At 40.1% G+C, this 23,010-nt stretch overlaps 1 protein-coding gene across 5 annotated transcripts in view; it reads right to left on the bottom strand.

Annotated features, from left to right (window-relative positions):
• Positions 1-23,010, bottom strand: part of PNPLA4 (patatin like domain 4, phospholipase and triacylglycerol lipase) — a 36,644-nt gene that overhangs the window by 5,779 nt on the left and 7,855 nt on the right. Inside the window, exons 3-7 of one of the 5 annotated variants that reach the window (XM_020786989.3) lie at positions 18,483-18,609; positions 8,196-8,380; positions 5,622-5,716; positions 5,298-5,433; positions 2,942-3,007 (exon numbers count right to left, since the gene is read on the bottom strand). In XM_020786989.3, the coding sequence (XP_020642648.3) occupies positions 2,942-3,007; positions 5,298-5,433; positions 5,622-5,716; positions 8,196-8,380; positions 18,483-18,609 (609 nt within the window). The remainder of the gene's footprint in view (positions 1-2,941; positions 3,008-5,297; positions 5,434-5,621; positions 5,717-8,195; positions 8,381-18,482; positions 18,610-23,010) is intronic. The other 4 variants (XM_078390365.1, XM_078390364.1, XM_078390366.1 and 1 more) reach the window with 4 other exon arrangements.

Raw genomic sequence — 23,010 nt, forward strand, 5'->3', positions numbered from 1 at the left:
GGACAGTTCAAAATCAGAATAACACATACTTTACATTAAGACATCTACGGCAAGATTTTCTGACTAGTCTTAATTCCTTCTTAATCTTCTCAACCTCACAACACCTCAAAGTGCATCATCTTTAGAGTGGTACGAATATGTATGTACACTTTATTAGAACCCATCACATAGCCACAGAGGTATTATAAGCTGGCTGCCAATAATGCATGTTGAGGCCAACAGAGCACATCAAATTTGCTAAGATAATTAACTTCCCATGTGAGGAGGAATTAAAGTTAAGGAACAGGCCTAAATCAGAGGCTGATGTCTAGGGATAGCCCCATCTATATTGCTTATATTTCAAAGTTTAAGGAACCATTTATATTTTTAACTGGAGCAACTGGTACGCAAGACAAACAAAAGTTCCGCTTCCTCCCATTTCATTTTCAGTCAGTTAAGCTGAATATTTGGCAACAGAAGCTATAAGAACCTATAAAAATGAAACCAGATAGCTAAAAATGTCTCCTTTTCCTATTTAAAATGTGTGATTTCTTGATGTGTATCAGTGACATTTTCAAAAAGGCATGAGAAAAAAGCTGACCTGTAGATTAAAACATTGAAACTGCAGGAAAGGAAAGGGATATCCTTGAGCAATGCAACCCACATCTAAAGTAGCAATGCAGATCATTTAATTGTTAGGGGGAAACACTCTCTCTTTCTGCTGCACTGTTTCCTACTTCTTCATAATTCAGAAGCTGCTGCATTTTCAGATATTATTTCCAGTAATTCACACATACATCACAGGCAGGAGAGACACTGAAATAGTGTGTAGTTAAAATCCACTTAAAAGAAGCGCATGAAGCATGAAGACTAAGCTTAATGGAATATACATCTACCAGTAAATTCAGGTATCTAAATCTATGTAACTCTGGGCTGCTTCATGAACCACAAAAAAGTATAATACAATGGGTAAATGAGTAAGTCTGCCTTACTCATCCTGTAAGCTATCATTCAGTATGCAGTCCAGAAACTACAAGTATTCGCTACAACTAAAATCTGGTTATAAGGTGCCATTGCTATCTGGAGTCCAACTTTAACTATAGGGGCAAAAAGATTTCTCTGAGATTAATGAGGCCCTAGAGCTCTTCTAGAAAGGGGAAGGTTTCTCCAAACTTTGTCCACAATTTGTCCCTGTCGGTCAGGATAAAAGTCTTCCTCCGCTTCACATCTACTTTTGAGAATCTTTCAAAACTCTTTCCTTTCTAAGAAAATCTAGAATTCTGTCTGCTATGCATAAAAGCCAATCCCCTGCTAGATTCTTGGATGATCTTTTTTGGGTACAGATTTTTCCCATGTGGATTGCAAATTGAAAGCTTCCAAGCAGGAAGCTCTGACTGTAGAAATGAATTCAAAGGGGAGCAACATACCATTAAACTCAAGTTCTTGGGGAAAAAAACAAATAAACTGGGTCTTCATGAGTGGACAATAAAAATCCACTTTTATTGGCAAAGTCATGGAATTTGTTGTTGAACATACAGAGACAAATATTGCGTAAATGACAAACCAGATACATTATGGAAAACAATGATGTGAAGAACACACACAGTTATTTTTTGTTTTCATCAGTTCAGGCTGTATTGTGACACCCTGGTGAAGAAGAAGACCTGCAGGTTTCCAACCTTTCCAGAATGAGAGCAAGACAAGGAGCCCTTTTTCCCTGTCGCAATTTGTGCAAAATGTCTCTGGGATAGTTTTCATAATAGTGGTGTTCTTTCTCCTTCAGAAACACTGTGCATGCATGTAGACGCACAGATCAAATATAGAAGGACTGGCTGAGTGTTTAAAAATATGAAAACAACCCATTCAATGATTCAAATTTTTAAAAGTTCAAGCAGCAATTCAGCAGCTACTATGATTTCATACAATTTGCACAAAAATCACCACACTGAAACCATTAGAAAATATCTCTCCCTTTCAGAAGGTGAGGATAAAAGTTTTACAGTTTTTTGTCCTCCCCTGTAAGGACAAGAAAAACAAATATTTATATACATATAATGCAATCTGGATTTAAAAAACAAACCAACTTATTTTGAAGTTGTTCCTAAATGATACCCAGACAGAGTTTTGAATCTCGTATGATTCCTCTGTCCAAGTGGAGACAAAGGAGACTATGACACCTGCAGTAGCTCAACAGGGCTGAATACATTCATATTTTAATAGGATTTCATCATTTGTAATCAAGGTTCCCTGCAAACTGGGTGCGGGCATGCATGCCTTTGCCTCCCTCCGCATAGCTGTCTTCTCCTTTTGTGCAGTGATCGCATTAGGTTCCAGTCATGACAGAACCCTGCACGCAGGGGGGAAGTTGTGTGCGCGCACATAGGAGCAAAGTCGAGAGAGAGGCAGATCCCCGCCCAGCGGAGCTGAAAGTTAGAGGATACGTTGCTTGTATTCAAGATGATTCATGCAGAAGAGAAGACTCCTGTATCTTTAAAAATTGCACAGTGGGGACAGTTTAGCATATACAGCCTCTCTCATCTTTGCAGCATGACCTGTTCAAACTCTTCTCCAATATAAATGTCAACATATCCATATGCTATCCCTATGATTGGCAGAAAACAAACAAATAAATACACTCTCCTATATGTATAGATTGGATGGGTGACCCAGATGATGAGATGAATTTCAGCATCAGGCACAAATGGAGGTACAGCACCATTATGCTAAGCATGTCATCCAGATTGCTATCTTTATATGTTACCATGATAGCTATTTAAGCACAACAATAGGAAACCAGGTTTTAAGGCCACTACGCTACGAAGGTTAGCTGTACATTTTTACTATTACATTTACAGAAATTTTATCTGTTGTTGGATCTGATCTGTCTAGCTGAGAGGTCAATTTTGACAGTGTCCCAAAAAACATAGCCTTAAGACTGAATTACAAGTTTAACCATACAGACCTGTCCTTTATATTCCACTGGATTGATTCCTGCATATAGAGGAATAAAACTGCTTGCTAGAAGGACCTAAAAAAGGGGGGGGGGATGAAACAGTATTAATGTATTAATGTCCTTTTCTTTAATTTATCTCTATGAAAAGATACCTGCTGAGTAATAACTGTTTTTAATTCATATTTCACACTGCTCATATGTATTTTTACTGCCAAAAATAGGATGCATAACATAATGCTAAACATGAATTAGTATTATAAGAACAAGATGCAGCAAACACTGAATGTGTATATAGATATGTGCATATGCACACATACACATCCTTCTCCTTCTCTGGAACTGATAACAAAATATGAGACTGAAAGTTTCTCCTTGCAGTTTAATGTAACCACCAGCACGGATCACAAATTTATCAATGTAATCACAACACATAAGGGAACACATCCAAAAGATAGAGCAATGCATTAGCTGTCTAAACTCTAAACTGTGGCTAATCTTAAACTCTAGTTTGTTAAAACTAGCTAGTTTCCTAAATTCTTGTTGAAGATACAGTCTTGCTTCAACAAACCTATTTTAAGAGTAAACGCAATTGGCTCGATTCAGAAAAAATGGTAAGCCAAACATCAGCAAAATATTTCAAACACCTCCTTGCAGTCCATGATGGCAGATAAGGAGATCCCTTCAGTCTCATAATGCTATAGTTTCGTGTTGCATGAAAATAAGTTATTTACATTGCATGTATATATGGAGGCACTATATTTTCTGCAGAACTCCAACTATCTAGGGACTACCTATTGAATACAATTACCCCGGTTATTCAAGGAGACCGGTTGTGTTATGTTTTACAATATGACTTTCTACCCCATGCTCAGAATAAGGTTGTTGTTGTTTTGTGTTTCATTTGAAGTAGGGTGCCTTAAGTGACAATTCATCTTGCCTATTTATTTATTCGCAAGTAGTTTAAGGAGCTCTACAACCAGAGAAGATCACAGAGAGGCTTACACAGATCAATAACAAACAAAATAGTCCTTCCCAGGACTTACCATCTGGAAGACACAAAAGGAAAAAAAAAAAAGAAAGAAAAGGAACTGGGGAAAAAATGAAAAACAATCGAACTCAGGCACCAGTTTTTATAGTTACAAAGCACCCATAGTCATTAATTTGAATGGAAACAGTTTAGGAATAGAACTTTCTTGGGAGAAAGAATTGAATGGGCATAATTTCTATACTTCTTCCTCTGCTATAGTCAGGGTCAGCTCTTTTATCCAATGTAAGCTGAATCTGGCTGCCTTAAGTAATGGCATGGCCAACAAATCGTTACATATGATGCTTCTCAGCCACTAAAAAAAAATATTCTGTTTTCATAGGGAAAAAAAGAGTTTAAGCACCATAAAATCGGTGTCTAAACTGGCTACTCAGTTTTCCATGAAACAGCCTGATTTTCAATGAAGCAACACTCTGGAAAGGATTGATACTGAGCTGGGTAAATATGACGATAAAAGAACTCTACAGGTGGATCTAGGATGAAATGACTCCACCGTACCCCAAATACATGCTTTAGAGGGCTACAAAATCCTCCAGAACAGATTCTTAAGTAGCAGAGAGGGACTACTATTGAAGGAAATCAGGAGGACCTGGATGAACACAGGGATGTAGACATATATCTACAGGGGCTTGCTGTGCAAAAACCTGCTTCTGCACACAAGTGTACTTTGTTAGACTGAACTGACAATATCCTCCAGCTCTTCCTTTCATGGCATAGAACAGATCAGGATTTCCTTGGCCTATATCCAATGATGGAAAAGGCTTCAGGAGTTAACCTAGAGCCAAAATCCGGAACTGGAGTCCTGAAGGCAGTTCATTTCGTTCTGCCAACTCCTGCGACATTGCTGGAACCAGTTGTATTGGCTCTTGCCTTTCCATTGGATCATTTCAGCAATGGGGAAAAGGGGGAATTTGCTGGTTGGGTAACAGCCTATCCTCCATATTACTTTACCCAGGCTTCATGCTCTGGAGAGGACACGCCTCGATTCAGAGCATGTTACCATAGTCTCTCGAGACCGAAGGATGCCTATGGATGGTGTTTGATATAAAGAGTTGGTTTCTTTCCTTTCCTCACCCTCAAAGAGAGAGGGAGAACCATAAGGGATGACTTTTAAACAAATAATTAAGGCCCAGTTGCTTCAGAAGTGTTAAGTCAGGCAATTCTTTCTTGAAACATGTCAGCAGTCCTTCTTAAAGCAATGAAGTTACTCAAGTGAATAAAATGAAGCGTTCTCAGGCCACAGTTAATAAAACCCCAACACTTAGATCCTGGAGACACTTGTGCATTTTCATTTATAGAAGTGATATGCAACTCTCCTACCTTAACAAGATCCTCCCTGGAGGCAAAATTTGAAAGCAAATGATTCTTTCCATTTTTAGCACTAGTGACTGATACAAAAAGACGATTTTCTGCTATCTCATGAGCATTAGGAGGGAGAATCGAATCAATGCATCCCCTACAGAAAAACAGAATGATAAACATTAGTCAGCCTTAATAATTAAATACCATTTAAATAATTTAGGAGGAAAAGAATGTGCTGTTTCCCACACAGTACAAGAAACCATCCAAACAGATTCCCTTCAGCTGCATTTATCTAAGGTATTATTTGAAGCCAAATCTGAGGGAAATTATAAAAGCACTTACCTAAGTTTTGCCATGAGATCATAGCCTGGTGTTAGGGCTCCAAAATATAACTTCCTAGTGTCTTCTGCAAATTCATAGATGATTTTTGTACATTCCTGAAAAATGCCCCCATTACATATTTTATACTTATGTATAAGACAGACCTGCATAAGTAACATATTTAATATAAATGTGTTAACTCATTTTCTGTAGTGTTTAAATGTTTTCTGTCAAGGAATAAACAAAAATACAGCTATACATTCTATCTGTATATGGTAAATCCTGGGTACCAATATTGGCACATTGTGCTTCAGTTATGGATACACGGAATGGAATTCAGACTGAGTTTATCTTAACCACCTTGATGAAGGGAAAGTAATATTCCTCACACTGGTGGTACTCCAACACCATCAAAGCCTGTGCTACGCCTTGGGAATTGTCTGGCTTTTCCCTTGTTATTGAACCTCAATACCCATCAGCCTTATCAGTGAGGTGTGAACTGAGTAGCAATTCATCAACATCTGGGTGCTCAACGTTGCCAACCTCTGAACCTAGCCTCCTTCTGTTTTAACAGCTCCCTCACCCACTCAGGTTTGGAAAACAAAGTAAGCTGCAGAAAGTTAAAAAAAAACTGAAGAGAAAGCTTTTAAACTTCCTGCAGTCCTCAGGGATGCCTGTTCCATTCCCTTCAAGGTAAATCATGGTTTCTCATGGTCTACAAATAGACCAGCTGTGCAGAACATATTTCTGATCCTCCTGTTTTCCCCAAATAAGAACATCAGTTGGAACACAGGGTGAATAGGACAAGCCACTTTTGTCATTGCAATCTTACCTCTAATACTTAGGGTTTCTATAAGATTAATCTAAACAGTATCAGCCAGAATCCTGTAGGGTTTGTGAAACACAGCTGGACTATCCTGCAAGCACTTTTGCAAGCTATCCTTCATGCCCAAATTGTGCAGCTGTTTGCACATCAGAGAGACCACAAAATGCAAAAACCACTTGTGTGACTGGCCTTATATATATGGCACAGTTCTCAGCAGCATCTAGGTAATACTGAAAGTAATTGATATTTAAAAGAAGAAGAAAAGCAGTGATACTCATCAGTGATTTGAAAGAAAAACCTTAAGAGGGTGTGACTAAAGTCCATTCACAGTGGCCAAATATGCTACCAAGCGTGATAGCAAGTGTGCTTTTTAGGATAAATGATAAGATTGTTAGTTAAAATCTAACCAGACATGATGTTTTGCCATTCAGCTTCAATGAGAAGCATGAGAAATATTGAATTAACAAAAGAAAACATTGCATTATAACCTCTTAAAGAAAGCATGTAAGAAACGGGCAATAGGACATCTAACATCTAACACCAGCTGTATGCATTCAGTGCTTTATTTTGTTTTAGTTAATTTAAAAACAATGACAGTTGTTACCAAAACAGATAATGTAGTTCTGCTGGAGCAGACAACCACCAAAAATCGACAGTCGCATTTTTCTCTACTGGATAATTATTAGAGTGGTTGTCAGCTACAAGCCTATATGTAGAGTGGAGATGTTAACAATTGCGTCCCCATCTAAACATACCTTTACAGGGACATCCGATTGAATGTAATGAACACCACCCATATCTGGAAGCCTAATTTTCTACATTTCTTAAAAGGAGGGACCAGTGGCAGCTAATGAAGCATTTCACTAGTAGGAATGACTGGCAAGCACTACAGAGCATTTTAGACAGAAAAGGCACTATATATCTATCACAAAAAAAGGAGAAGAGTTCAAATTGATGGGGAACGCTAATTATTCACCCTGACATCAGCAGCCTGCTGTGCAGGCACCCCTGGTCTCTCACTTTGATTTCTCTGCAGCACTGGCTGGTGGTTCCTATTACAGAAAATAGCTCAGACACCACTGGCTTCTAATGATACATAAGATTATGGGACACACAGATAGAAGTCTACAGAAATAACAGAAGATGTACTGGACTTCCCCACATCTACCTATCACAGTGGATACTATGACCTTTAATTCTCTCCTTTCTGCCACCGGTAGCCTTGCTTTCCAAGTGATCTCCAGCTATTTTGTATAAAGTGTGAAAACTAAGAATTGCTGTATTTTTATTGTTGTTCGTTTCCACTGAGAGAGTGAACGTCTATGCCGGCTATTAACACACAAGCTGTAACCTGCAGCCCATTTGGTATAAAGTGCATTTCTACAATAAATGTTTTATGTCTAGATTGATAGAATTTTTATAGCCCCAGTATCAAGCTCGTCTCAGTAGCTACATGATAAATCTTTCCATGATAAATACTTGTCAGTGTGTGCTATAAAGTAATTAAATAAGAACTGTAAAAGGAAATGTATTTGCAAGAAATCATTGACCAGCATTGCCCAATTCTGCACATAAAATCTTGCGGAACAAAAGACATGCACCCCCCCCCCCCAAATACAACCAAACAGATAAGAATTTATTCCCCATCTTTGCTATAAAATGTTGCATCTGGAATAAGCTCTATCTCTATATATAAAATCTCAGTTGATATCCTAAATGAGTAGATTTAAGTTTGTCTTTCCAAGATTGCATATTCTGTTTCCAATTACCTCTATATTTTCTGGCACTGTTAAAAGAACAGTGGCAATCAAAGATCCAGAAGAAGCTCCTGCAAAGGCCTTGACAACCTTCAATAACTTCTTACCATGTCTGTAAAGAGCAGATGCTGCCCCCAAGTGGTATATCCCCAGAAACCCACAAGCTGCAAATGACAAGTTGAGATGCTTCATTTTTGCTGTGGAAAGAACATTTAAGATAGATTATTTTCACCAAACGCTTAGCTCTGATCCGGAACATAAGACGTAAAAGGCAGCAGGATATACTGCATTTTTAAAAGGTACTCAGCTTGGCAACATAAATGGATATGTAATAAGCACTTTGATGTGCAAGTCAGAGGTTCTTTGAAATACAAATGAACGAAATATCACAATATGTTAATTTTTCTAACCGGAACTTCTTTTTTCATCCATACAAAAATGTTGCAAATGTCAATCTCAATCTACTGAAAAATTAAATAAATTATCACCAATATCTCTTATTGAAGTGGGTGATTTTTAACAATAATTGGTTCCTTCCAAGTCCTTTAAAAATAAAAATGCATACAGTTTCTAGCTGCTACTACAATTACAGCTGGCCACCACATTTTCTTTAAATCTGTTTGCTGAACTTAACTAAGGCTCAAAGTTGAGCAACACCTTTAACTAGGACCAACTGAAATTTGACAAAGGAGTGCAAGTATTAGAAGTTCTACAGACTTACTCATCAGGCTAAATATTCCCCCACTTCCTGGAGGCGCACAGCACTGAAAACTCTGGGGCGTATTTCTAACCAAATGGATAGGATTGCTCTCAAAACTTTTCTGGAAAGGGTTGACTTCCTTCCCAGAGTCCACACATGCATTACAAAGTTTCTCTCTGATAAGAAATGCTGCCAGGGGCACCCTGGAAAACTTGACCTCCAACATTTCGTATTGATATTGCACGGGATGTATGCATGAGCACAAGTTATACCCAGGACCAGAAAAGACAAAATTAAATGGATCACAACAAATAAAGTGAAGGCACAGGCTGGAGCCAAAAACCAAGCAGTTATCAAATGGCCTGCACCCTCTCTTCCCTCTCATAATGTTTGGAACAATGGCAAAAAATAAAAGCACTGCAGTTTCTCAAGCCCCTTCAAGAAGGAGCCAATTAAGCGGTGCCGCGGTTGGGAAACTGACAAAGCAGTGACATCAAATCATACGTTTCACATTAATAACCATTACTGGGAAAAGAGAAGTCTGCAATTTTCTAAATGTCCACAATATATACTTTCAGTTACAAGATTAGCTCATATTGGACAGGACAGTTCGGCATAAAAGTATTGCAAGACAATAAGATGAAACGATTACTGCAAACCGGCAACAGCTCATCATCTGAATGGACCTTACCTCAAATTTCAGGTCAAAGTACTTCCCCTACCTTCTGACCACAGGCATACAAAAAGAAAAAAAAATGTGTGCACTGGAGGATGGGGGACAGCCTCAGCACTTCCCAAACCATCAAGGCAAAAGTATTGCAGCCCTCCATTTCAATATAATGCTTATGCATTATTAGTACATTTTTGTGGTAGTACTAGAAGCACATTGTTTATTTTTAAAAGGGTTAACGTTGCTGTTCCAATTCACATGATTTGGAATTACCAGAAAAAAATGCAAATAAAATGGAATTAAGATGAAGGAGATAAATTGTGATGAGGGGTGGGAGAATAAACAGCATATGGTTTGAGCTCCTCTCTCTGTCTCCAGATACCATTAGCTCAGAGAATACAGTAGCACACAAAAGATATGTAAATCTAATTAAGTATATTTTTATATTTCCTGTAGCTAAGCCGCTGCTTGCATTACCAAAATATATATATTCTCATGTAATCCACTTACTTCACTGTCTTCTTTTGTATGCTTTTTTAACATTGAAAATAATGTAAAGTAAATGGAGAAACTAATCTTTTTGGACTGCATTCTATTTTTTAGATTAAATGTCCCAAAATATATTAACAATATTGTATTACCAGGCACACTCAACCTCAGCTACTACACATCACCAAGATCAAACACACTGGCCCTGAGAATAACTTTGGTTGCTATCACAATATAATGCTGTATGTCTTCTACAGCAGTGGTCCCCAACCTTTTCCCAACTGTGGATGATTTGGGTGTGTGTGGCATGCTTGCGGTGTGTGTGGCACGCTCAGGTGTGTGTGGCGCATCCACAGCGAGGGTAGAACATGCTTGCGCATGCGCATGGCAGCACTCATGCATGCATGCGGCAGGGGGTGGAGCATGCATGTACATGGCACTTGCAGGGGGCAGGGTGTGCTCGTGGGGGCGCTTGCGCACATGTGTGCAGCGCACTCACAGGTTGCGGAGCATGCCTGTGCGCATTGGTGTTCGCGGGGGTGGTGCTTGTGGGGGGGGCAGAAAATCTGTGTCGGCGGCCCGGTCCTGCCTAGGCTGCGGACCACTGCTGGGTCACGAATCAGGAGCTGGGGACCCCTTTCCTACAGGACATGCTAGTAATGTTGCTGCTACCCTAGGCAAGTTTAGCAATTAACTGATCAGCTTGAGAAAGCAGAGCCCTGTGACAGATGGATTCTTAGCACTGCCTTCATGATAAGATTTTGTACCCATTTCCAACCAATCAGACTTAATATTTCATCCTAGAATTTCTGATAGAATGTTACTCTAGAACCACTGGCCAAAACTAGAAGCAAATCATACTTCTCCCTTAAATTGCATGGGTCTGAGCAGCACAGTTTTGGTTATAAACAGATTTTTTCCCAATATATCAATCAATCTAGCAATCAATCAAATCAATATGGTGCTGCTGTTTGTCTCCAGGAAGTGGCCCAAGAAAGGTGAGTCTCAGACTTACCGAAGCCCCTGTTGTTAATGGTGCAGGGCGCCCCAGTTCGATGGTGATGTTTTGTTGGCCACCTCTCCTGGCACAGTGACTCTATGTGGCAGCCAAAGAGGGCTCTAGGGCATGCCAGGAGGCTGATGCGGGCCACGGGAGGGGTGGGTGTGCATGTGATTCAACTGCTTGTGTTTTGTAGTTACATTTTTGGGGCCATAAGAGTTATACATGAATTTTGAAGTCTGGCACCCCAGCCTAACCACTGTTGAAGGGACAAGTGTATATATAATCAGAATGAAGGAATACACAATTTAACTCCTCATTTTCACCTTCTTCACAGCTAACATAGGATGCAAGATTTAAATTGTTCCCAAACTTGGAGCCTCAGATGTTCAGAGACTCCAAATCCCAGAAGCCAAATGATCAATACCCCTGAAAGTTGTGGTCCAACAACATCCACGTCTCCAAGTTTAAGAACCAGTGCTATATTTCCAGTTCACAAATAGGGTTTCTTTCTTTTTTCATTATTCGTATTTCAAAATCAACATAGAAAATGAAAAAAAAAATGAAACAGTAATACAAACATGGAAGCATGTACAACACATCTCGGGCGTAATGTTTATTGCTTTTGGAGTTTAGTACACTTTTGAGTTTATAACATATTCTGCCAAAGGTACAGGCAGTGTCAGTGTCATTTTGGTTTGAATTCCCCTATGGATTCCACAATGATTTTAATAAAGTCGTTCCATGTTTCAAAGAAAGCATCTTTTGACAGTCTCACAGTGGTTCCCAAACTTTTGTGAGTTGTAACCCGCCTTTTATGCTAAGCAAGTAACTTGCAAACAGGCCCACACACACGCGTTTGCAGAAAAAGGCATATTTAATAGTGTAAAGCCATCCCTTCTCAGAAAGCAGAGGCTTTTTTTTTTCTCCCCTAAAGGAGCTGTTTCTCATACATACACACTAACTTTAATATCCTGCTCTGAAAGGTCAAAAGAAGAAATTAAGAAACAAAGGCTACAACATACAAAAACACTTTGTGACACACTTTTAGGTCACAACCCCCAGGCTAGAAAACACTGGTCTAAGAGGATATGTTGATTTTTCTGCCAGCATTGTCTGCCATATTCTTTTAAATCAATTATCTGCTGTAAACCCCTTCAGTGTCGTCCACCCTGCTGCTAATTCTAGCTGTGCTGCCCTCACTAGGAAGGATATCAATTGCTTGTGCAGCAAGTCTGCATTAGGACCCATAAAAAGCCCCACAAAGCTCAATGTTTTGATTAGCTATTTCTAAATGTGGCCATCCACTTCCCTCCAAAATATTTTCACTTTTTTGGCATTCCCACAATAGCTTTGCTAATGTTTCCGTCTAGTCACGCTCTTTCCAGCATGCAGGGAAAATCTAGACAGGCATATTAGATAGCTGAACAGGGCTAAGTTCCAGTTCAGGACTGTTTCTCAGGCATTCTTCATCTGGGCCAAAAGTGTTTTTAATGGTGCATTTACCCAATTTCTCCCACTGCTGCTGTGTAATGCTAACCGAGAAGTCTGTTTCCTGTGTTACTTTGTCTCCCTGCATTCCTGCATATCTCATATTGAAATATATCCTTTGATTTGCATTGAGCAGAAGGTTGGATGAGATAGCCTTGTAGGCTCCTTCCAACTTCATTATTCTATGATTCTATGACTATCCAATTATATTTTGGAGACTTGACCCTTACAATTATTTTCTGCCTGTATACATAGTATTTCAAGCTCTGTGATAAGAGTGTGGTGGTCCTTTATTAACATCTGTGTTGCTGAATATATCTGGTTTGTTGCCAGAAATTTAATCATCATCATCATCATCATCATCATCATCATCATCATCATCATCATCATCATCATCATCATCATCATCTTAGAACTGCAGAGCTGGAAGGGACCCTATGGATCAAATCCAGCTCTAGTCAAGGAACGACAGTGGAGAATCAAATTCCCAACTTCTGGTTCCACAGCCAAATATGCAAACCACTGAGCTATCCATACCGGCTAACATTTTATTCATTTAAGCTTTGAATAGGCTCACCTTACTGTGATTCTAAATCTCTTTCATCCATTGTACTGTCCTCTCATTTTGTTATTAGCTTAGTTAAATGGTATACTTGAAAACTGCAAAATAATACCTTCAGTGAGGTATTACCAATCCTCCCTTTTGTCCCTTCTTGTATAGAACAGTCTGTGCTCGTCTGTTTTTTTTATCCAACCAACCACCCCAATTACAAATTAATTTAACAGTCCTTGCCACTTTTAAAATTTATTATTAATAATAATAATCTTTGAACTGCAGGGCTGTGAGGGATCTATATGTCATCAAGTCCAGACCCTCTCAAGGAGGCACAGTGGGGCACTGCTCTCTCTCTCTCTCTCTCTCTCTCTGGCTTTGCAGCCAGAGACTTACTTAGGTCTCTGAGCTATTCAGCAGTTCTTGTTCCCTGGGTTTAATAGAATAGTTTGGAATTAGAGATGAAAAATTTCCATCCCCCCCCCCCAGAAAACAACCATCAATCAGATGACAGATGAATTTTTCTCTGTGTGTGTAAAATAGGCTGCCTATTCCAAATAGGAATACAAGATTTATCTTGGGTAGTACATACACCATAGTGTTTGCTACACAAGGTCACAAGGAAATTTTTAATTTAGCCCATTTTTGTTTTGATTCATCTGCTGATTTCTTGATATTCAAGACAGACACCCTCAAGTACTTTACATTATGATACAAATACAACAGTATATTGGGAAAAGCCATTTACTTCCCAGTTACTATACGGATTACAGTTAAACTAACAGTAAACAAGTAAACCACAATTTCTGCTGTTCAGAAAGTCATATGGTTTGATCCCACACTGTATATCACTGACTATAATATGAAATGGTACAGCCCAGTAACAGATGCATCCCATGATGCATCTGCTCCTCTTCTGTTCATTCATTCATTCATTCATTCATTCATTCATTCATTCATTCATTCATTCCCATGTTGCTGGCACTACTCTAAGTGGTTAACATGTATTTACTTACCTAAGGTGAAGGCCACAAGAGCTTACTTTGCTATTCAGATAAGCAAAGTGCAAGATCATCAGGCCGAACTATTTCATACAGTATGTGATTTATTCTGGATTGGTCACAGTGACAGGCCTCCTAGTAGTATTTCCTGTGACCAATTTGCGGTATTTTTAAAATATAAAGTGGAGGCTATCTTTGACCACAATTTCCCTTCAGTAGATCGAGTTGAGGTGTTCACTGCACTGCCCTGTCCAGTGAGTTTAACACAATTTCAGCCTGTGATGTCAGTGGAGGTTGAATGGGTGCTGGATCACTGCAGGGCCACTGCAGCCTCCCTAGATTGTTGCCTGGTCCAGCTCATAAAAGCTGCCAGGCCAGTAACAACAGAATGGGACACTGCTATTATTAATGGCTCTCTCCTTGAGGGCAGGTTTCCCCAAGCCCTGAATGATATGCTCATCAGGCCCATTTGCAAAAAAACTAATTTGGCAGTGGATGATATTAACAACTACAGACTTGCTGCCAATGTGTCTTTCTTAAGCAAGCTAGTTGAGAAGGTGATGGCCAACAATCTACAGGCACTCCTGTAGGAAACTGATCCCCTTGATGCAGTCTATATTCAGGTCGTATCGTGGTACGGAATCAGCATTGGTCACCTTGCAAAGATGACCTTTAGAGAGAGACTAACAGAGGCAAAATGTCCTTGCTGGTCCTCCTTGGTCTCTCAGTGGCCTTTGATACCATCAACCATGGTATCTTCCTGGAGAGGCTCTCTGGGTTGGGGATCAGTGGCCCGCTTTCGAACTGGCTCCAGTCTTTCCTAGAGGACCATCCTCAGAAAGTGCAGCTTGGGGAGATGATATCTACCCCTTGGATTCTTAATTGTGGAGTCCCACAGGGGGCGATCATCTCCCCAATGCTATTTAATATCAATATGAGGTTACTGGGGGAGTTCATCAGGTGTTTTGGAGCTTTTTGTCACCAATATGCGAATGACACCCAGCTCTCTCTCTCCTTCCATCCCTCTGTAGAAGATGCCGTTCCGTCCCTTGAGCGCTGCCTGGACACTGTACTGGAGTGGATGAAGGATAACAGACTGAGGCTGAATCCCGACAAGATGGAAGTCCTGCAGGTAGGTTTCCCTAGTGTCTGTGGATTAGGGGCTTCCCTCTTCTTTAAGCACAAGATACTAAGAAGAGCTAGCAGTCCAGTTTAATTCATTTCACTAACTCATTTCTGTATTAAGCCATGGAGATTCAAAGCATCAGAAAACAGCTATTATAATTATCCGCGGCTCTAATTCCCCCCCCCCCCCCCGATTTAACAGCAGTGTATGCAGCCAGGGCAAAAAGTAATTCTTACTTAATTATAATTTATGTATGTGAATTTGCATTATTTTTGAGAAAGAAGAGATAGTCTGCAGGCCAAATTAACCATGTAACAAGCAAGAAAAACAATATGTAGAAGGGAAGTAATTGAAGAAAATGAATACTTTATGCAGACAGTGGGGAGTGGGATGAAACACGACAAAAAAAGACCTGTTTTAAAAAGAAAGCAGAAATATCACTGGAAAGAAATAAAACAAGTAACTGGGCCCTTGCCAGATAGGAACAATATTTTCTTTTGAAAACGCTCTCTATCAGCAAAGTTCAGCTCTCACACTACATTTTAAGATGCACAGTTCTGCCCTGCAAGCTATGAGTGCCTTGATTTGAGATGCTGGTTCTTCTTTTTAGGTCAGGATATCACAAACGGAATCAAGATTCAAAATGACCTTGACAGGCTAGGACTATGGGTTGAAATCAAAAAGACAAAATTTATTTCAGCACAGCAAATTGGACTTGCCTTCAAACACAACAAATGTACAGCCAAAGTCATGTATATGAAGCAAACCTGGCTTGGATGCAAGACAGGTGGAAAGGATCCAGGTGTCATACACAATCACGTGATGAACATACGTCAGCAGTGTGACACTAGTGCTAAAAAGGCTAATGCAGTCGTCAGCTGCATCAACCAAAGGTCCACATCATGACAGTATTTCCAATTTGTTCTATAGAGTTCATATGTAGGACATTCTGTTTTGGGTACCCCGTTTTAAGGAGGTTGTAGTGTCTATCAAGTAGAAAAAGTGAAGCATATCCAACCGTAACTGAGAGCACTATTTATTTCAGTAGCAAAAGGATTCATGGACACCCAGCTCGCTTACTCAGAAGTAATTTGTCCAAGACTGAGTGGCTGAAAGAGCTGGTTACATTTCACCCAGAGAAAAGAAGATGACAAAAGGCTTTCCTAACCTCTTCAGATATTTGAAAAGTCCTCATACAGAAGACATGCTTTTTTATAGTAATAATGATGCAGAGGCTCTATATGGACCATTGAGACCAGCCCCTGTCAAGAAGGGACAGGACAGAATCGAACCCCCAACCTCTGGCACTGCCGCCAAAGACGTTTCAGCTAAATCTCAATAGAAATTTGCTAGCGGTAAATTGCTGTTTGACAATAGAACTTACTACCTTAGAAATTGAACCATTCTGTCTCTCCTTGTTAGAGGCATTTACACAAGAGGTTGGACAACTAATTGTAAAGGATGAAGTCCCGGCATCCTGCAGAGGCCAGCACTATTTCACTCCTTTAAGATCGATAATTATTTTGGTACTTCTTTTTAAAAAAACTTACAGGAATCCTTATATTATACATAATATCTGGATTTACTATCTTAAATATCCAAACTATGCATATTTACTCACAGTGGACTTCACTCCAAGACAAATGAACCTAGGATGACAGCTCCTTTTTTTCTCTCAAACAAAAGCAGAAATGTAATATTACTGGCATCACAAATAATTTATTTTATTCATTTATTTAGAATATTTTTACCCTACCTTTCTCCTTAAAAAGGACCCAAGGTGGTTTACATCATTAAAAGACAATATTTAAAGGTAGAAACAATGAGGATATAAACATGCCTTAGATCATTAAAAGACAATATTTAAAAGTAAAAACAATACGTATACAAGTATTTAGAAAGATCAAATACCTCTCCGAGAAATGGTAAACAAAAGCAAAACTAAAAATCATTAAAAGCAGTAAGGCATGACAATCCATTTAAAAAATCCCACTGAAGAAGCCAGTCTCTCAGAAAAAGTTTGTCTGAAGTCTTTGTCTGCTTGCAAAAGAACAGCAAAGATGAGACCAGTCTGATCTCCTGTGAAAAGGAGTTCCAAAGTCTGGGAGAAGCAACAGAGAATGCCTCTTCCATGTCCCCACCAATCTCACCTGTGAGGGTGGTGGGATGAAGGAAAAGGCCTCTCCTGGTTATCTTAACACCCAAGCAGGCTCATAATGGGAGAGATGGGCTTTGAAACAGCATGGGCCTCAGCCATTTAGCATAATACTGGTGTGTTCCAAGGATCTTTTGTCCTTTTCAGGAGATGGGTGATCATGTTTATCAGCTTGGCTCCCAGCACTGAAAAATACAGCCTGCAAAAGGTCAACGAACTCTACCTAGCCACAAGGACTGGTCATCACTACACACAAAAGACCAGCTAACGACACCCATCAATCACAGTGACAGATAATCTCTCCTCCTCATCACAACAATACACCCACAACAAAATCACACTGATCACCCTAATCACCCATCTCCTGAAAAGGACAAAAACTGATCCCACAGCTATAAATACTCAACTCCCAAACAAACTGCACCAGAGCACAGAGTGCTACTCCTGTCCTCTGAAGATGCCGGCCACAGAGACTAGCGAAACATTAGGAAGAACAACCTTCAGAACACGGCCAAAAAGCCCCCCAAAAAACACAACGACCATTAGATCTCGGCCGTGAAAGCCTTCGCAAATACAAGGCCAAGAAAGCTTACTTGTTAGGCTTTCGTGTGCTGCCAATTTCTTTGCTGCTTAAGCAGGATGACACTGGAATTTTATAGTCATGGACACAGTGAAAAATCTGCTCAAATTCAATAGTATTCACTCCTGGGAATAAATGCCTACAGTAAAATCTTTATAGACCACACTCTCCACGTGAACTCAGAAGCAACACCCACTGAGTTTAATAGGATTTACTCTCAGGTGTGTAGGTATGCCAAATTATCTGAGAGTAAGCTCCACGGAACTCATAGAAGACGTGCATGGGATCGTACTGTCTCACTGAACTCTGAGGAACTTGCTTCCAAAGATAACGCCACATGATTAACACAAAGTATCTCAAATGTCTCTAATCCTGAAGAGAAAAAAAGATTGTATATATAATGTGCTGCAGAATATAGATGCTCATTTTGTTTAGCGATTTCCTTGAGGAGTTTTTTCTCTCTCTATTTTTATGCATTTTTTGCTTTAAAGGCAACTAGGGTTCTAAAAATAACATAAAGACATTATTAAATACCTTCCATCTCCTGGTGTTTTCCATCATGTGGTGTTTGGGATGCGTTATCATCAATAGCTTTGTTTCCCAACCCATTAACGGCTGCTGCTATATCCATTCTCCAGCAAGCATTCTGAACTGGGGAGATCTACAAATGCAGAAAAAGAGTTAATACCTTAGGATTCCCAAGCCAAAATAAACAAATTCAGCAGGTCACAGTGGGTTTTTTAAAAACAAAAAGAAATGTAAGGTTCGGTTCATAGTGGAGAACCATTCTCTGCCTAGTAACTACAAGTCTGTGCCATTCTAGGTAATATGATCAGATTTTTCATTAGGGTTAGAGAACAAGGGATTTCTCTGAACATGTTTGTACAGCGGGAGGAAGTCCCACGGATTTTAATGCATCTTGTTTCTATGTAATTACGCCTACAATCTGAGCCTGAAATCCTACCTGCATCTAAGTTTAGTTAGAAGACTCTCAAAATTCAGTAATAATAAAAGATGTAGCATTATCCCCCCACTTCCTTCATTTCCCTTATTTAAAAATATCTCTTCTTGAATTTTTTTTTAAAATCCTGTTATAATGAAATCTGATGCATCTTTACTTGGATGTTAAGTCCAACTCTGTTCAAAGACTTTCCCAGGGTAACTGTGTATAAGAATTGAAACTTAACTCTTACATCCAAACTTAACCAAGCTTTAAGAGCACCTCTTAACCTCTCTACATTTCCTTCCTAACCTACAGAACGTTATGTTTCAATTTCAAGGACAATTATGGTCATTTTCCTATTGCTTCTTCCCCCTACTAGTCGGAGGGGGAAGTTGCATCCTTATGGACATCTTTGGAACCGAGTGGGGCTGACTTGCAAGCACACATGCATTTGTTCTGCTGCTTTGTTGTCACCACACATGAAATATCTTGATTCCTCCTTTATGCTTTGCACTCTTCTGCCCCACACCTGTGACCATGACAGTGAGCTTCTGTTTCCCCAAGGCACTGATCCCTACCATTCCTTCAGATAAATTTAGAAAGACGAATGTTTCCTATAAATGAAAATTATCAAACTATGTTTTATGTATAGGCAAATAGAGGTAATTCCTAATTTCCTACAGAATACCTTGGTTAGTACAGTTTTTTAAAAAAATCCATAGATTTAGCAAGTTTCTTTTATGCTACTCAACATATCAAGAGGACCAAGCCTTAAACATTAAGCTTAATCTGACAGTCTGAACTGAGTATAATTCTCGGCCAAATGAATAAAAACCAATGGATAGTTCAGTGGTTTCAGTATCTGACTGCTGAGCCAGAGGCTGGAAGTTTGATTCCCCACTCTGCCTCCTCAACAAGGGCTGGACTTGATGATCCATAGCGTCTCTTCCAGCTCTGCAATTCTAAGATCATTACTGAATCTTGGAAGACCTATTAAATTCCCCAGGAATGCTTTCAATTGTTTCTTTGAGTGATCTTAAGCCTTGCAGCCATTATTCCTCTACAAATCTGTCCAGACAAAAATCAAGCCCTTACCTTTCTCTGAAACTGCACACTATCAGACACTAGAAACATCAGTTAATAAAGGGATCCTAGAGGTGGAGTCAACAAAATATGTACTGTGAAAAATATGTGTTAAGAATATGCCAAACAAATATGTTCTTTTTCTGTGGCAAGGGGAGAGGGAAATCACTTGATTAAACTGAGTCTTTCTCAATTTAATTGAAACCATGATTTAAAACTATCTACCTATCTGTCTGTCTGTCTATCTCAACTTGTATAATGCACCGTTAGTGCGAACACTTTCTGGGTGGTCCATAACACATCACATCACATTAAAATCAACAATACAAAACTACAATATACAATAAATGCCATAAAAATAAATAAAACCCTGTCACTAGCTTAAACAGCCCCTGCATTTAAACAAAATTAAACAAATTTAAAACCAATTTGAAGATCTCAGGTCAATGGTTAAAAGCACTAATAAAAGTCACCTTTGAATAACTGTGTTGTTACTAATTTCCTAAGGACTGAGAGGGATGGTGCCTTGAAAACCTCTGTTGGAAGCTTATTCCAGATAGAAGGAACCATGATCAAGAAAGTACGGTTTCTGACATTAGCTCTTTTGGCCTCCTCCAATGTAACCATTTTTAACATTAAGGAAGAACAGGTTACCCACCTGTAATTGTAGTTCTTCGAGTGGACCTCTGTGATTCACACTGTGGGTGATTCATGCCTGCATGGAGCCTCATCGGAGGATTCTATAGCTTCTGCGGTAGCAATGAACACATTAAAATATGCCCCTCCCCACCCATATAAGTACCTTGGCACAAAGCGTCCCCTTTCAGTTGTGTCAACCGCCGCTTAATAGTAAGCAAACAATGCTGTGACAGAGGGGAGGATGGGCAGGATGTGTGAATCACAGAGGTCCACTCGAAGAGCTACAATTACAGGTGGGTAACCTCTTCTTCTTCGTGGCCTCTGTGAATCACACCCTGGGTGACTAATAAGCTGTCTTACCTGGAGGCAAGGTGTTGTGCCAAGGTAGAGGCTAGAACAGCACGTCCAAATGCCACATCAGACTTCTGCTGGAGTCAAATCTATAATGATGGATAAACGTGGACAAGTGTGCCCAAGTGACAGAGGCACAGAGGTCTGGAAGAGGTACACCACAGAGAAAGGCTGTAGAGGCTGCCACTGCCCTGGTGGAGTGAGGGCAAACCACTCTAGGGGCTGGTTGTTGAGCAATTTGATAAGCCAAATGAAAGGAAGAGGAGACCCATCTGGAGACAGATTGGGAAGTCACCTGACAGTCTTCTGTAGGTAGCTGATGGCTTATGAAGAGATGAGATGACTGTCTAAAAGGTTGGGTACGATTAAGATAAAAAGCAAGAGCTCTTCTGACATCCAACATATGGAACATTTTTTCTTGGTTTGAAGAAGGCGATGGAAAAAATCAAGGAAGGACAATCGGCTGGGAAAGATGAAACTGAGAGACAATTTTGGGGAGGAAGGAAATGTCCATGAATAACTTCACTTTATCATGAAAAAATTGTAGATAAGGGTAGTCATAACATAAAGCTGCCAATTCACTAGCTCATCGAGCTAAGGTGATGGCTACGAGAAAAGCTGTTTTAAAGATGAGGAGTCTTAAGTCAGTTGTAGCTAAAGGCTCAAAAGGAGCTTTGGTAAGCTGTTCCAGAGTTAGTGACCATTGTGGAGAGGGAGGTCGAGTATCGGGGTAGAAATGAGAGAGAGACCTTTCAGAAAACGTTTTGTTGTTGGATATTTGAAGACGTTTGCTGCTGGAGAATTTGGAGGTTAGTATGATATTATTGTGAAAAGGTAGACTCTCAAGGATGAGATGAAGAGGCCCTTGGATTTGAGATGTAGGAGGAAGCGAAGAACAGTGGAAAGTGATGGAGTGATGGAGGATGATGAGGAAGATTTGGTAAAGGATTGAATTTTTTTTTTCCATTTATACAGGTAGGCTTTCCTTGTGGATGATTTTTTTTTGGCATGATGATGAATGATCATTAACGAGGGAGAATCCTCCACGCTGCCATGTGCAGAACAGGTAAGTACCTGTGTAGGACTTGGGAGTTGTTCTGTGTGAGAAGGTGTGGCAGGCGGGGGAGATGGTGGACATCTGATGAGAGACTGCAGAGAACTGGGAGCCAATTCTGTCTCGGCCACCAAGGGGCTATAACAATGGCATTGTTTTTGTCTTGTTGTAGACGGATGACAACTTTGTGGAGGAGATGGAACGGCGGAAAAAGGTAGGTAAGAGTCTTGGGTCAATGGCCAACAAATGTGTCTCCCTGGGAATGTTTTCCTATTCCTGCTTGGGAGCAATACGGTTGGCATTTCCAATTTGCTTGGGAGGCAAATAGATTGAGAGTCAGTGTGCTCCATTTCCAGCAGAGTTGATGGAATATTGATTGATCTAGTTCCCAATTGTGAGCTTGGGCATTGGTACGGCTGAGTGAGTTTGCTAGGTCGTTGTCTTGACCAGCAATGTGTAAAAAGTAAGGATGTGAGACAGATGTGATGTTGCAGACACCACTCCCAGAGGTCGACCGCCAGGTAGAGGAGACCTGGGGAGTGGATACCGCCTTGTTTTAGGATGTAGTACATTACCATGGTGCTGTCGGTGGCAATCTGTACCATTTGGCGTGGACTGTGAGGGATTTGCAATGAGCCCCCCAGCTGGTGCAACTGGCGTCAGTAGTGACTTAATTCACGGGCAAGGCTGTTGGAATGGTTGCCCGATAGAAAGGATGGTATGGGAATGCCAACACTGAAATTGAAAGGCCAGTTCTGGAGTGACTCCTAGGAGAGTGTGGGGAGAGTCTGTTGGTGGATCAAATAGGGCCAAAAACCAGGATTGGAGAGATCTCATTTTGAGACGCACGTGCTGTACAACTGACATCATAGAGGCCATGGTGCCTAGAACTTGTTGCACCATTAAGGCAGGTATCAAGGCATGCAGAGTGAAGCCGTAAAGTAAGGTGAAGAGATTTTGTCTCTTTTCTGTAGGGAGGAATGTACACGCTC

The sequence above is a fragment of the Pogona vitticeps genome, chromosome 3 (genome assembly GCF_051106095.1).
Source record: "Pogona vitticeps strain Pit_001003342236 chromosome 3, PviZW2.1, whole genome shotgun sequence".
NCBI classification, from domain to species: domain Eukaryota; kingdom Metazoa; phylum Chordata; class Lepidosauria; order Squamata; family Agamidae; genus Pogona; species Pogona vitticeps.